The sequence below is a fragment of the Amphiura filiformis genome, chromosome 13, assembly GCF_039555335.1.
Source record: "Amphiura filiformis chromosome 13, Afil_fr2py, whole genome shotgun sequence".
Classification (NCBI taxonomy): Eukaryota; Metazoa; Echinodermata; class Ophiuroidea; order Amphilepidida; family Amphiuridae; genus Amphiura; species Amphiura filiformis.
In genome coordinates, this window is record NC_092640.1 from 13,302,792 (window position 1) to 13,316,007 (window position 13,216).

The window sequence follows — 13,216 nt, forward strand, 5'->3', positions numbered from 1 at the left end:
AAGTGTGTAACCTTGGTAACAAGGACTCGGTCATACACAACTGTTTGTTTAAGGGAGTGTCCACTTTAAATTGCATATATGCATCTGATTTCAAGTGGTCAGTTAAAGCTCTTGGTTAACCGTATTTCAATAGCATTACTTTTCTTAATACTTCTAAGTATTAAGAAAACTAGAGTACCTGCGGCTGTGAGGGCACTGTAGCTGTACGTGAGAGCACCACCAGCATCAGATAGTGATGCTGTTTGACCCCCACTGAACCCATATGACCTCTGACCCTAAATGACCTTGGCTTGATCCCCTTTGACCTTTGATGACCTCAGTTTTATTTGATACATCCATTTGAAATTTAGAAATCATTTTCAGCTATGAATGCTGGGAAGACATTGCAGTCCTCACAGGGAGTGGTGAAATCTTCCTGTTCCTGTCATATTGAGAATTAGTTATACCATGTTTAAGCCCTCGTAGCAAGGACTCCACCCACCAAGTCTGTGCCCGATCGGACAAAGTTTGAAATTTGACCCCCTCCGTAATGACCTTTGACCTCGGTTGACCTCAATGGTATTTTCCGCATATATTCCCCTCGTAGCAAGGATTCCACCCACCAACTTTGAGCCCCATCGGACAAAGTTTGAAATATCACCCCTCCATAATGACCTTTGACCTCGGTTGACCTCAATTTCATTTCGGGCATATATTCCCCTCGCATCAAGGATTCCACCCACCAAGTTTGAGCCCGATCGGACAAAGTTTGAAATATGACCCCTCCGTAATGACCTTTGACCTCAGTTGACCTCAATTTTATTTCGGGCATATATTCCCCTCGTATCAAGGATTCCACCCACCAAGTTTGAGCCCGATCGGACAAAGTTTGACATTTGACCCTCCGTAATGACCTTTGACCTCGGTTGACCTCAATTTTATTTCGGGCATATACTCCCCTTGTATCAAGGATTCCACCTACCAAGTTTGGGCCCGATCGGACAAAGTTGAAATTTTGACCTTTGACCTTGACCTCCGATGACCTTTCAAACTACCCCATAAACGTGGAATGCCCGATACCTATCTATATCCGAAATATCGGAGTGATGCGTCGAAGCGCGGCGAAACGCATTGCCGGACAGACAGAGCTCGACGAAACGCATTGCCGGACAGACGGACAGACAGAGCTTACGATTTTATTAGTACTAGTGCACCTGCAGCTGTGAGAGCCCTGATGCTGTGAGAGCACTGGTTGACCTCAATTTTGTTTGCACATATATATTCCCCTCGTATCGAGGATTCCACCCACCAAGTTTGAGCCCGATAGGACAAAGTTTGAAATCCATGACCTTTGACCTCGGATGACCTCCATATAATGTTTTTCATGCTCCCCTCATACAAAGGTTTCGACCCACCAAGTTTGACCCCGATCGGACAAAGTTTGAAATTTGACCCCTGTAATGACCTTTGACCTCGGTTGACCTCGATTTTATTACGCGCTTTATATTCCCCTCCTATCAAGGATTCCACCCACCAAGTTTGGGCCCGATCGGACAAAGTTTGAAATTTTGACCTTTGACCTTGACCTCCGATGACCTTGAACACTACCTGGTAAATAGCGCACGCCCGGTACCCATATATGTCTGAAATATCGGAACCATGCGTCGAAGCGCGGCGAAACGCATAGCCGGACAGACACACAGACAGACACACACACATCTAACGGCTATTATTTTAGTAGTACTAGTGCACCTGCAGCTGTGATAGCCCTGATGCTGTGAGAGCACTGGCATGATAGCGATACTGTTTGACCCCAGATGACCTTTGACCTCGGATGACCTTGGTGTAATTTTTTTCATGCTCCCCTCATACAAAGGATTCCACCTATCAAGATTAAGCCCAATAGGGCAAAGTTTAAGTTTGGCCCCTACATGACCTTTGACCTCGGTTGACATCAATTTTGTTTCACGATATATTTCCCCCTCGTAGCAAGGATTCCACCCACCAAGTTTGAGCCCGATAGGACAAAGTTTGAAATCCATGACCTTTGACCTTTGACCTCGGATGACCTCCATATAATGTTTTTCATGCTCCCCTCATACGAAGGTTTCACCCACCAAGTTTGAGCCCGATCTGACAAAGTTTGAAATTTGACCCCTCCGTAATGACCTTTGACCTCGGTTGACCTCGATTTTATTGCGTGCATTATATTCCCCTCCTATCAAGGATTCCACCCACCAAGTTTGGGCCCGATCGGACAAAGTTTGAAATTTTGACCTTTGACCTTGACCTCCGATGACCTTCGAAACTACCCGGTAAACAGCGCCGCGCCCGATACCCATCTATGTGTGAAATATCGAACGATGGCCAAAGCATCGGAACGCATAGCGGACAGACAGACAGACAGACGGACAGATAACGCTTATGATTATTATAGTATAGATAGATAGATGTTTGCTATTGAAATGAAAGTTTTAAAAACATTTTAAATGCTTTTATTTATTTTTTACACTTTGGAGTACTTATGACCTCTGGTTTGCTTTAATTTTTGATGCAATTCATTCTGATGAGCTTGTGTTGAGTATCAAATTACTGAAAAAAAAAAAAAACTGTTTTGGACTTGGTCCTCTTATAAAAAAAAAAAAAAACAAAAACAAGTATGTCTCAGAGCTTGTGAAGATTTTAACCCCATGAAAACTACCTGCCGATTGGCTAAAATGAATATTGTGTCCAATTTTGAACCAATCCAGCAGGGTATTAATAAGATCATTTGCAAATGCAAGTTTGGCCATAAATAGTTTAAAGCCTAGTCATAATTGGCAATTGAAATGAGCATTGCAAGTTATCAACCAATCAGAAATGCTGTTAGATGACCAGTAGTGTCCAGGGAATACTCAAAACTTTCAAACCTTACATTCTTATACACATAATGAAATATTTTAACCAATTTTAAGTTTACACAATTCTTCCAATAATGCCTTTTAAACACTAGTGCACCTGCTGCTGTAATAGCCCTGTAGCTATAATAAGGGCACCATCTGCATGATAGAGATACTTTTTGACCCCAGATGATGATAGAGATGCTTTTTGACCCCAGATGACCTTTGAACTCAGATGATGAAGTTTGAGCCCGATTAGACAAAGTTTGAAATCCATGACCTTTGACCTTGGATGACCTCCATATGTTTGTCATGCTCCCCTCATACGAAGGATTTTCGGCCCACCAAGTTTGAGCCCGATCGGGCAAAGTTTGAAATTTGACCCCTCCATAATGACCTTTGACCTCGGTGGACCTCGATTTTATTTCGGGCATATATTCCCCAGATCAAGGATTCCACCCACCAAGTTTGAGCCCGATCGGACAAAGTTTGAAATTTGACCCCTCCGTAATGACCTCTGAGCTCTGTTGACCTCGATTTGAGTTCGGTCATATATTCCCCTCGTACCAAGGATCCCACCCACCAAGTTTGAGCCCGATCGGACAAAGTCTGAAATTTGACCCCTCCGTAATGACCTTTGACCTCCGTTGACCTCGAATTTATTTCGGGCATATATTCCCCTCGTATCAAGGATCCCACCCACCAAGTTTGAGCCCCATCGGACAAAGTTTGCAATTTGACCCCTCCGTAATGACCTTTGACCTCGGTTGACCTCGCTTTTATTTTGGACATATATTTCCCTCCTATCAAGGATCCCACCCACCAAGTTTGGGCCCGATCGGACAAAGTTTGAAATCTGTGACCTTTGACCTTGACCTCCGATGACCTTCAAAACTACCCGGTAAACAGCGCACGCCCGGTACCCATCTATGTCCGAAATATCGGAATGATGCGTCGGCGCTTGAGAAACGCGTTGCCATCGAACACACAGAGCTCATTATTTTCTTAATGCTAGTGCACCTGTAGCTTTGCAGCAATGCATTCTGGGTAGACATTACAGTGCATTTCAAATTGGGCAAACAGCCAAAAGCTGAATGAAACTTGTCCAGAGTAGCCCATTACACATCTTTGTATCCACTTGCTGCTGCTTTTGCTATCCAGTTGGGGTATTTTCCCCTAGATGACCTTTGACCTCGAGGGGCCCTTCAAAACCACCGGACAACTTGCTTTCCCGTCACCTATCCATATCCGAAATTTCGGCTCGATGCGTCGAAGCGGCGGAACGCATAGCCGGACAGACAGACAGACAGATACACAGATAGAGACCGCTTATTATTTTATTAGTACTAGTGCACCTGCAGCTGTGAGAGCCATGATGCTGTGAGAGCACTGGTTGACCTCAATTTTGTTTATGCATATATATTCCCCTCAGTACGAGGATTCCACCCACCAAGTTTGAGCGCGAAAGGACAAAGTTTGAAATCCATGACCTTTGACCTTTGACCTCGGATGACCTCCATATAATGTTTTTCATGCTCCCCTCATACGAAGGTTTCGACCCACCAAGTTTGACCCCGATCGGACAAAGTTTGAAATTTGACCCCTCCGTAATGACCTTTGACCTCGGTCGACCTCGATTTCATTTCGGGCATGTACTCCCCTCGTATCAAGGATGCCACCCACCAAGTTTGGGCCCGATCGGACAAAGTTTCAAATTTTGACCTTTGACCTTTGACCTTGACCTCCGATGACCTTGAAAACTACCCGGTAAACAGCGCACGCCCGGTACCCATATATGTCTGAAATATCGGAACCATGCGTCGAGCGCCAAGCGAAACGCATAGCGGGACAGACACACAGACAGACACACACACATCTAACGGCTATTATTTTAGTAGTACTAGTGCACCTGCAGCTGTGAGAGCCCTGATGCTGTGAGAGCACTGGCATGATAGTGATACTGTTTGACCCCAGATGACCTTTGACCTCGGATGACCTCGGTGTAATTTTTTTCATGCTCCCCTCATACGAAGGATTCCACCTATCAAGATTAAGCCCAATAGGGCAAAGTTGAAATTTGGCCCCTACATGACCTTTGACCTCGGTTGACCTCAATTTTGTTTTATGATATATTCCCTCGTATCAAGGATTCCACCCACCAAGTTTGAGCCCGATAGGACAAAGTTTGAAATCCATGACCTTTGACCTTTGACCTCGGATGACCTCCATATAATGTTTTTCATGCTCCCCTCATACGAAGGTTTCGACCCACCAAGTTTGAGCCTGATCGGACAAAGTTTGAAATTTGACCCCTCCGTAATGACCTTTGACCTCGGTTGACCTCAATTTTATTTAGCAGCGCATTATATTCCCTCCTATCAAGGATTCCACCCACCAAGTTTGGGCCCGATCGGACAAAGTTTGAAATTTTGACCTTTGACCTTGACCTCCGATGACCTTCGAAACTACCCGGTAAACAGCGCACGCCCGATACCCATCTGTGTGTGAAATATCGGAACGATGCGTCAAAGCATGGCGGAACGCATAGCCGGACAGACAGACAGACAGACGGACAGATAACGCTTATGATTATTATAGTATAGATAGATAGATAGATATTATTTAGATTTTTTTTGCCTCATGTAGGGACAACTACTGCAGTATGTACAAAAGTATTTTGCAGATTTAGTGAAATGCTCGTAAAAAGGGATTGAATATTTATGTAAAGATCATGGCCCAAAACCTTATAACTATGCTACATTACATAATACATAGAACCCCCTTGTGCTTGGATGAAATAAAGCCTGATATTCATCTATGCAATCTATGGGTTACTGAACTATTCTATAATATATCCCAAAAATCATGTCCCCTTATTGTCTTGTATAAGTAATTGCATACGGATGAGCAAAACAATAAATGGAGCTCATGGTATTAGTGTGCAATTAGATCTGTTGTTTGATGTCTCCTATAATTAAATATTTATATAATATTGAATGGCTTTGAGTGTGATACAAGAATATTTTTCTATCGAGTGCAATATATTCTTGTATCACAAGAAAATAAGCCATTCAATATTATTATTATTATTTATATCAGGCTTTTGCTATGCGGTAAAATGAAAATTTAAACTTACCTAGCCACCGGGTTTAACCAATGCGTATTGTAATGTAAGCTTACCTTTTGACCTTCTTGTTTTCTGCTCTTTACTCTCCAAAGACAATTTCGGAATAATTATATAGGTTTATTTGTAGGCCTAGATGTGGATTATATTTCCTAAGGTTATCATCATCCAGAATTGTCGCGAATTAAGTTTGTAATTTTACTTGTTTATACAGTACGAAATCTCCTGTGGGCCGTTACGGTGTCTGTATTGTTGTACTGTTGTATCATGACGAGTGTTGGTACTCTCACCATAACGTGCGACGTGTGTTACACCAGATACGCGTACAATATTGTATTGCATCCGGGTATTTTGCAAATATTGTACAATATACAGGTTTATTGTATCACTCAAAAGCCTGATATAAATAATAATAGATAATATCCACATGCTTGACAAAATACTTCATACCCCATAATCAAGTTTCACTCTTTGAGCAAATTTATCCCCTTTTATTTAGCAAATTTAGCAACTTTTGCTGATATCCACTGGTGGAGAGAGAGAGAGACAGTCAGGCAATAGTCATGAAGAGCCTTGTCTGGTTGCATAACAGGATGACACTGCCTGGGTTCGAACCAGCAGTCTACATGTACGAATTTAAGTCAAAGTGTGTACCGCTGCCGAACCATACATGTACCCCACACACACACAAGTTTTCTCCAATCTGTCCCTATAGTAAGTAATATTGTAAGATTTTCTAAGAGGAAGCCCTCAATTGTTTTCAAAATTCTGATTTTTACATCACTCTAATGTACTTTGATGAACTAAAATACCCCGCACAAACAAAAGGCATGTGTGGTATTCTAGTTTTTCTATAAATCTCAGGATATTGAGATTGAATCAGACAATAAGATTCACTGATACACTCATTCACAATCTGGGCACTGAAAAGATATAGCTATTTTCTTTCATTTTACATCATTAGTATGAGTTAAAATTAAAAGAAAACACTATCTCATTTGTGAACAAAAAAACACTTTTAAAATTCCTTTGCAAACAATTTATACTAATACAAAATAATATACAATCAAATTATGGATTTATTGGCAAGTTTCAATATTACGTTGTCGGAAACATACTACAGACAGACAGACAAAATATCATCAATAATCTATGGAGTAATATCACTTTATTATTTAGAAAATGAAATCAGTGTAAAGTACTACCCATTTTATGGCACATTGCAACCAACGAGCCTTAAGGGTGTAATAACGGCGACTAGCAATCCAATATACTTGAGATGGAGTAAGTAACACACACAGATGCTGTGAATTTACAAAGTAATTTCATGCGCTATTGAGGCCCGCTGACCTGGATGGAAGGAAGGTTACTCAAATACAAGATTTCAATTAAACAATTTGATACAATTATAATTAATCAAATGTTCATTGGTAACTGAAATTCATTAATTGAACTTGAAAACTGTTTGTAAAATTTGATGCAGTTGATTTCATTGTTTTATAATGATATGGAGACTGTGTCTTAATAATATGATTTGCACATTATACAGCGAGCATTTACATGATTTAATTAGCAGCGATAACCGAGTCTGGTCAGCATGGTCAATGAGACCGTGTATTAGGACAAGCTATAATCGGTCAATAAACATGGCGAAAGTTGTAATTTTCATACGATTTATTATACATTGGTCAGACTAAATTGAATCAGTTTAACCAAAACTGGTTTTTGTTTTTTTGGCTGCTACAAAGATTTGGAAGAATTTGTGTATGTGCTTGTGGTTGTGTGTGGGGTGTATATTTTCTATTTTGAAATTTGATGTACAGTGAATCAGTGGCATTGCCACATTTGAGGAAGGAACGCAAATCCTGAAATTACAGTTTTTTCTGTACTTTTTGAATTTTATGTGAAAGGTCAGGTGTGAAACCATTTTCGGCATTACAAGAGCCAGGGGGAAAACCCAGATTATTACGAAATTTGTCCCAGCTACCTAGAGAGGAAAGAACATCCAAAAGGGCTGATTTAACATAATTTAAATTTTTTCTGCCCCTCCGGTCATGTCCCTGAGGGGGTACTTACGATTTCCAAATGTACTTTTCAAACGCCCGTGCATCGATTCAAAATCACTCTCATGTGACGGGATTTTGAATAGATGATGCACAGGCGTTTGAAATGTATGTTTGGAAATCGCAAGCTCTCTTAATATCAAAAGTGGAAGGCAGGCAACAAAACAACTGGCTGGCAACCAAAAACTGTGACCAACTTGTCCCTTTCTGTTTTTTCCTGAATTCTAATATGGTGTCTGATAAATCAAAATTCCTTCCAAGAATATTGTGACAATAAATCTTAATCTTAAAGTTACAATACAAAGTCTACACTACTAGTGAACACCTATTTAACCAAATTCAAGATTCATGTAGAATGAACTGACATGTTGTGTTTGAATTTTGAAGGGGCGGGGCAAAGTGAAATTCCCTTTTTTAACCCTTCAAAGGGAAATTCCCTTTCTTAAATTATTCAGAGAAAACAAACATCCTGAAAAAATGGGGAAAAAATGAAAAAGTGAGTGGAATTGTTCATACTTATTCAATGAGTCTGGCCACCAACCCAAAACTGTAGCCGGCACTGCTTTTTCCTTTCAATTCAAGCACTTTCCCAATAATCATGATAATAGCAACTTGTTCCAAAAATCTTAGATCAATCTTAATCTTGGCAACTTGGCAAGTCTCCATTGTGGACACCTGCAAATCCTGAATTCAAATCCATGGACAAAGTAACCATTCATTGCGCTATTCCAGTTGAAATCCATACACCCCCTATGGAACACATTACCTGTATCGTCCACACAGGGAGTGTGAATTTCAAATGGAGTTACCTGAATGGTTGACTCCATTTGAAATCTACACTCCCTGTGTGGGAGATGAAGATGATGTCTTCCATAGGGGGTGTATGAATTTTAAATGGAATCATTAGGATCCACAACAAGCTCATCTATCAGGGGCACAGTTCTTAAACCCCAATACATTTGTACATTCATTGAATGACCTTTGAAAATTTGGGTACAAAAACTCACACTTGAGGTCAAATTCCGCACTATGATTATGTAATTGAGGTTATTGGACTATGCCATTGGGATGAGGCTATTGTGGTCCATAGTGAATAACCCATTTCCAAAGTCTGCTCACCTTTAAATATAAAATCAAAGCTGTATATCACCACAGGCAATGTGAATCTACAATGGCCTTATAAGAAATGTTTGATTTTGCTGTCCAGAATACTGATCCATTTTAGAATTCGTGCAAAGCACAGCTACGGTAAAAATAGCAATCTGCAAACAGATCAGGTGAAAAAAGGAAGGGAGCATAAGTCCCTAACCAGGACCCTTGCATTATGTCTAGCATCAGATCTGTGATTGTTGACATACCTGAAATTTCAGTCAACATAAAGAAATCAACCTCTCTGCAGAAATTATAACCAAATTTTCCACAAATTGTGGAACAAGGTACCATATAATTTAAAGTTCAAAATATCTTTGATTGTATGAATTGTGAAATGGTACAAATTAAACAGGTGTGCCAACGTGCCAGTGGCAGTGCCATGTGGGGATGCCCCCAGTCAAAACTCTCCCCCCTGTTGCCCCAGTAAAAAACCCAAATTACACAATTTTTCACTTTTTGCAGCAATTTTGTGAAAATAATTGTTGATTTTGCCCCCCCTTGCCCCCTGAAAAAAATTCCTGGTGCTGCCACTGCAACCTGCCTCTGTCAAATTTGCAAAATCATGCAAAAACAGCCTTTACCTGGGTTGTTAAACAGCTGATTTTAGTCTGTGACGCGTATATATATGAGTCCCAGGTAATAGACTCTTTTTCACATCTTGGATCCACGATTATCTGACCATTAACTAACATGCTTTCATATATCTTTTCTTGTTTACATACTCATTAAACACAAGTTTTTAATAGTTTAAAATAGCTCTTTTAAAATTGTCACCAACTTCCAAGACCATCAGTAAAATATCACCTACAAATCACTATACCCTCTTAAAAGATGTGTTATAAATCTGATATCATTGCTTTCTCTTACCCTGCTGGAATACCTGGGTATAGGCATCGATTTAGATTTCCTCATACTTGGTATGCGAGTCTGCAAAGTGGCCGGCCGCGAAACTTTCGCCACAAACGCCGTGTTCACTTTCAGCACGGGCATTGTCCGACGCATGGTGAACAGTATTTCCGTTTGGATGTATATATTTCACTTGATAAAAATCCGAGCAAGTCAAGAAGGATGATGTTTAAAAGCTTATATAGAATATATATGTATCCTTATATTGTAGTGTTGTAGATATCCACTTTATAGCAAGCTGTACAATAATATAGTTTCCTTTGGTTTGTGTAAGGATATAGGCCTGGTTGCACAAATAACACACACGCACACGCTACCAAACCTCAGTCAGTCAGTCAGCCCCTTAGGGTAGCTCGTTTTTGTATAGTCGATTTTTGCCGGCAGACTGCTCAAATACAAGTCTCCCTCTTACTAGATCGACAGTATTGTGAGCTAAAATTCACTTGGAATTGAGCTTTGATCAAAAAATTGTTCAGTATAGTCGGGAAGGTGTAAAAGGCCGCCACTTGCAACTGCAGATCGTTAAGTATGTGTCAACGCATATAATAGAAATTGTACTACTATACTCCTTGGATTGAGTGAGACTAAGAACTACTCACTGTGTAATTGCTACCATTCCACTAGAATATTTTTTCCATCTCTCTTTCTATCTTTGCTTCGATTCGTTAAACTTCAAGGTGCAGATTAAAATTTCAACGTGATATTGAAAAGTTCTCAAATTGCAATAGTGTGTAAGTGCTAATTTTCGCACCTGTAATTCTTTGCGCTTTGCTGATTTTGAAATACTTTTGTTGTTTTTAAACTAGTAATTTTAAGTTGTCAAGTTACATAAAAGAGCATATTTAGACATTTTAATTTTCACAGTAGCTGCATTTTGACAGCTAAAAGTGCGGAAATTAATGTCTGTGAAAATTTCTACCTGTACAGTACTGAAAATAGATAGCTCTAATAATTTTGCCTTTACAAGTTAAAATAGAGTATCCATAAACCACTAACATAACAGATACAGCATACATGCTTGAGAGACAGGTGTTTTCAATTAGCTCCCATAGTAAAGGACAGTATGTGTATGTAATTAGCAAGGCATATACTACCTTTTGACTTCAGTAGACAGCATTCTGGATAACATCATCAGCAATAATCTGCAGGTTTGCCATTTGCAAGAGCGATGACATTTATGGCGCCTTTTCTTGCTCAGGAAGTTGGGAATTTCAACTGGCCAGATTTATTTTACTTAGGAATTCCTCCGTCCAGGAGGAACTCGATCCAAAATCAATAAAATATTTTACTACCGGATGTGCAAACTATATCTACATGTAGGTCTTTTTATTTTCAGAATACTTTTGCTATATTTATTCAACTACCCAGCAAAAATACCTACAAAAATGTTCTTAAAACGTTTGTTCAAACTTTTTTATAATATTTAAATGTTGGGTTTATATAAAGGTCAGTGGTGTAGCATCATAAGGGCCAATTGATTTGAAAATTTAAAATTCCCATAGGAAAATTGCTGAAAATGGGTTGGCCCAATCCCCAAACGGGCCCGGTGCCCCTAATCATGGTCAGTGCCTCCCTTTAGGATGCCTCACGCTACACCACTGCTTGTCTTCTGCCATTCCCACAGATCTATAGCTACACTGTTAGTAATATTTCATTAAAAAGAAAATGCTGCCAATGCAATTGTCAGGTTTTTTATTAAAATACAGAATGTTTCTGTTTTTTATCAAATTTTAAAAATATGTTTCTCTTTTTCACAGAATTATGGTTTAAGAAATGTGACGTGTCATGTCAAAACAGACACTTTTGGGCAGGTTATCAATTTTGAGGTTTTTACATATCTTAAATAATAGAGATATTTTGCTCCACAACGCCGTTTTCCCCAATGAAATCAGACATTCCTAAGCAAAGATAATGAATTTGTAAGTTATGGTATTATAAAATTGGAAATTGAGATATCGGCCTTTAAAAATATTATTGACAATGTTAAGAGTAGGAATATCTTGAAAAATGTCTCAAAAATACCAGATGCAAGTTATATTCCAGTCTAAAATTATCAGACAATATTTTAAACATTAATAACATCACAAATTCGCAACAAACCCAAATTGTGAAAAAAATCACCCTGGACAGATTTTTGGCTATTTCTCCATTTACGATCCTGCCCAAAAGTGTCTGCTTTTGACATGACACATCACAAATAATAGAGAACCAAAAAATGACAATCGTAAAAAAACCCAGAAATTTGACATTTTATTTAAAGATGTTTCTGATTTTAACAGACATATTGTAGTGTATAGTATATAGTGTCCAGTTTGACTGCCCTTTAATGTCCTATGTATTTCTTTGCCTCTCATCATAGTTTGCCCTGCTTTCCTGTCATCCTTGATTACATCCAGCACTGTACAAGATAATTGCAATCTATTTAATATGTCTCATCATATTAATTTTGTAGTACTTTATTGCAATTATATTTAAATTCTCAGAATTGGTGCTGAAACATGTATACGCCTATAGAAAAGTAAAACACAAACTGATCCATCCAGGCCAAAGGATGAAATTTTGATGATTTTGGTAAAAAATATCACGCTTGACAGTACTTGGTTGCATGAGATTTTACAATGCCACTTTTCTTATATATTTTTACTGCATGTTTTAATCCCAATTAATTTACCTGTATCTCAATTTCAGATCAGATCTGCAGATAAACCAGAAGAATCAGCACTACTTTTGGGATCTGTAATCCAGAGAGGTTTTGTGAACTGCCCATCACTTGTTAGCACATAGCTATGGCTAGAAGAACCAAGTTTCAAGATTTGTTATCATAAAAAAGGCCATGCCTTTTCGCCAGCCCATTCGGGGCTGGTACCTGTTTCAGGTTTGGGGTCAGTTTACTCAAGAGATTATATTTTAGTGGTATTGGAATGACTTTTGTTTAAAACTTTTTGTGGTTGAAAAATTTTTGAAATATTTTAATTCGATTTGTAAGGAAAAGTAAGTATGTTTTGCAGTTTCAACGAACAAAACGAGTGAGTATTACCAAAGTTATGTTTGAACTAATTAATTATGACTTTAAAAGTTTAAAGGCCTAAATGTAACAATAATAGTTAATATAT

The 13,216-nt window shown here is 39.0% G+C and overlaps 1 protein-coding gene across 1 annotated transcript in view; it reads right to left on the reverse strand.

The window, feature by feature from the left end:
* LOC140168016 (tensin-1-like) overlaps positions 1 to 10,234 on the reverse strand; it is a 234,753-nt gene extending 224,519 nt beyond the window's left edge. Inside the window, 1 exon segment of the mRNA XM_072191323.1 lies at positions 10,065 to 10,234. Coding sequence (XP_072047424.1) covers positions 10,065 to 10,199 — 135 coding nt within the window. The 5' untranslated portion in view covers positions 10,200 to 10,234.
* Between the last annotated feature and the right edge of the window lie 2,982 nt (positions 10,235 to 13,216).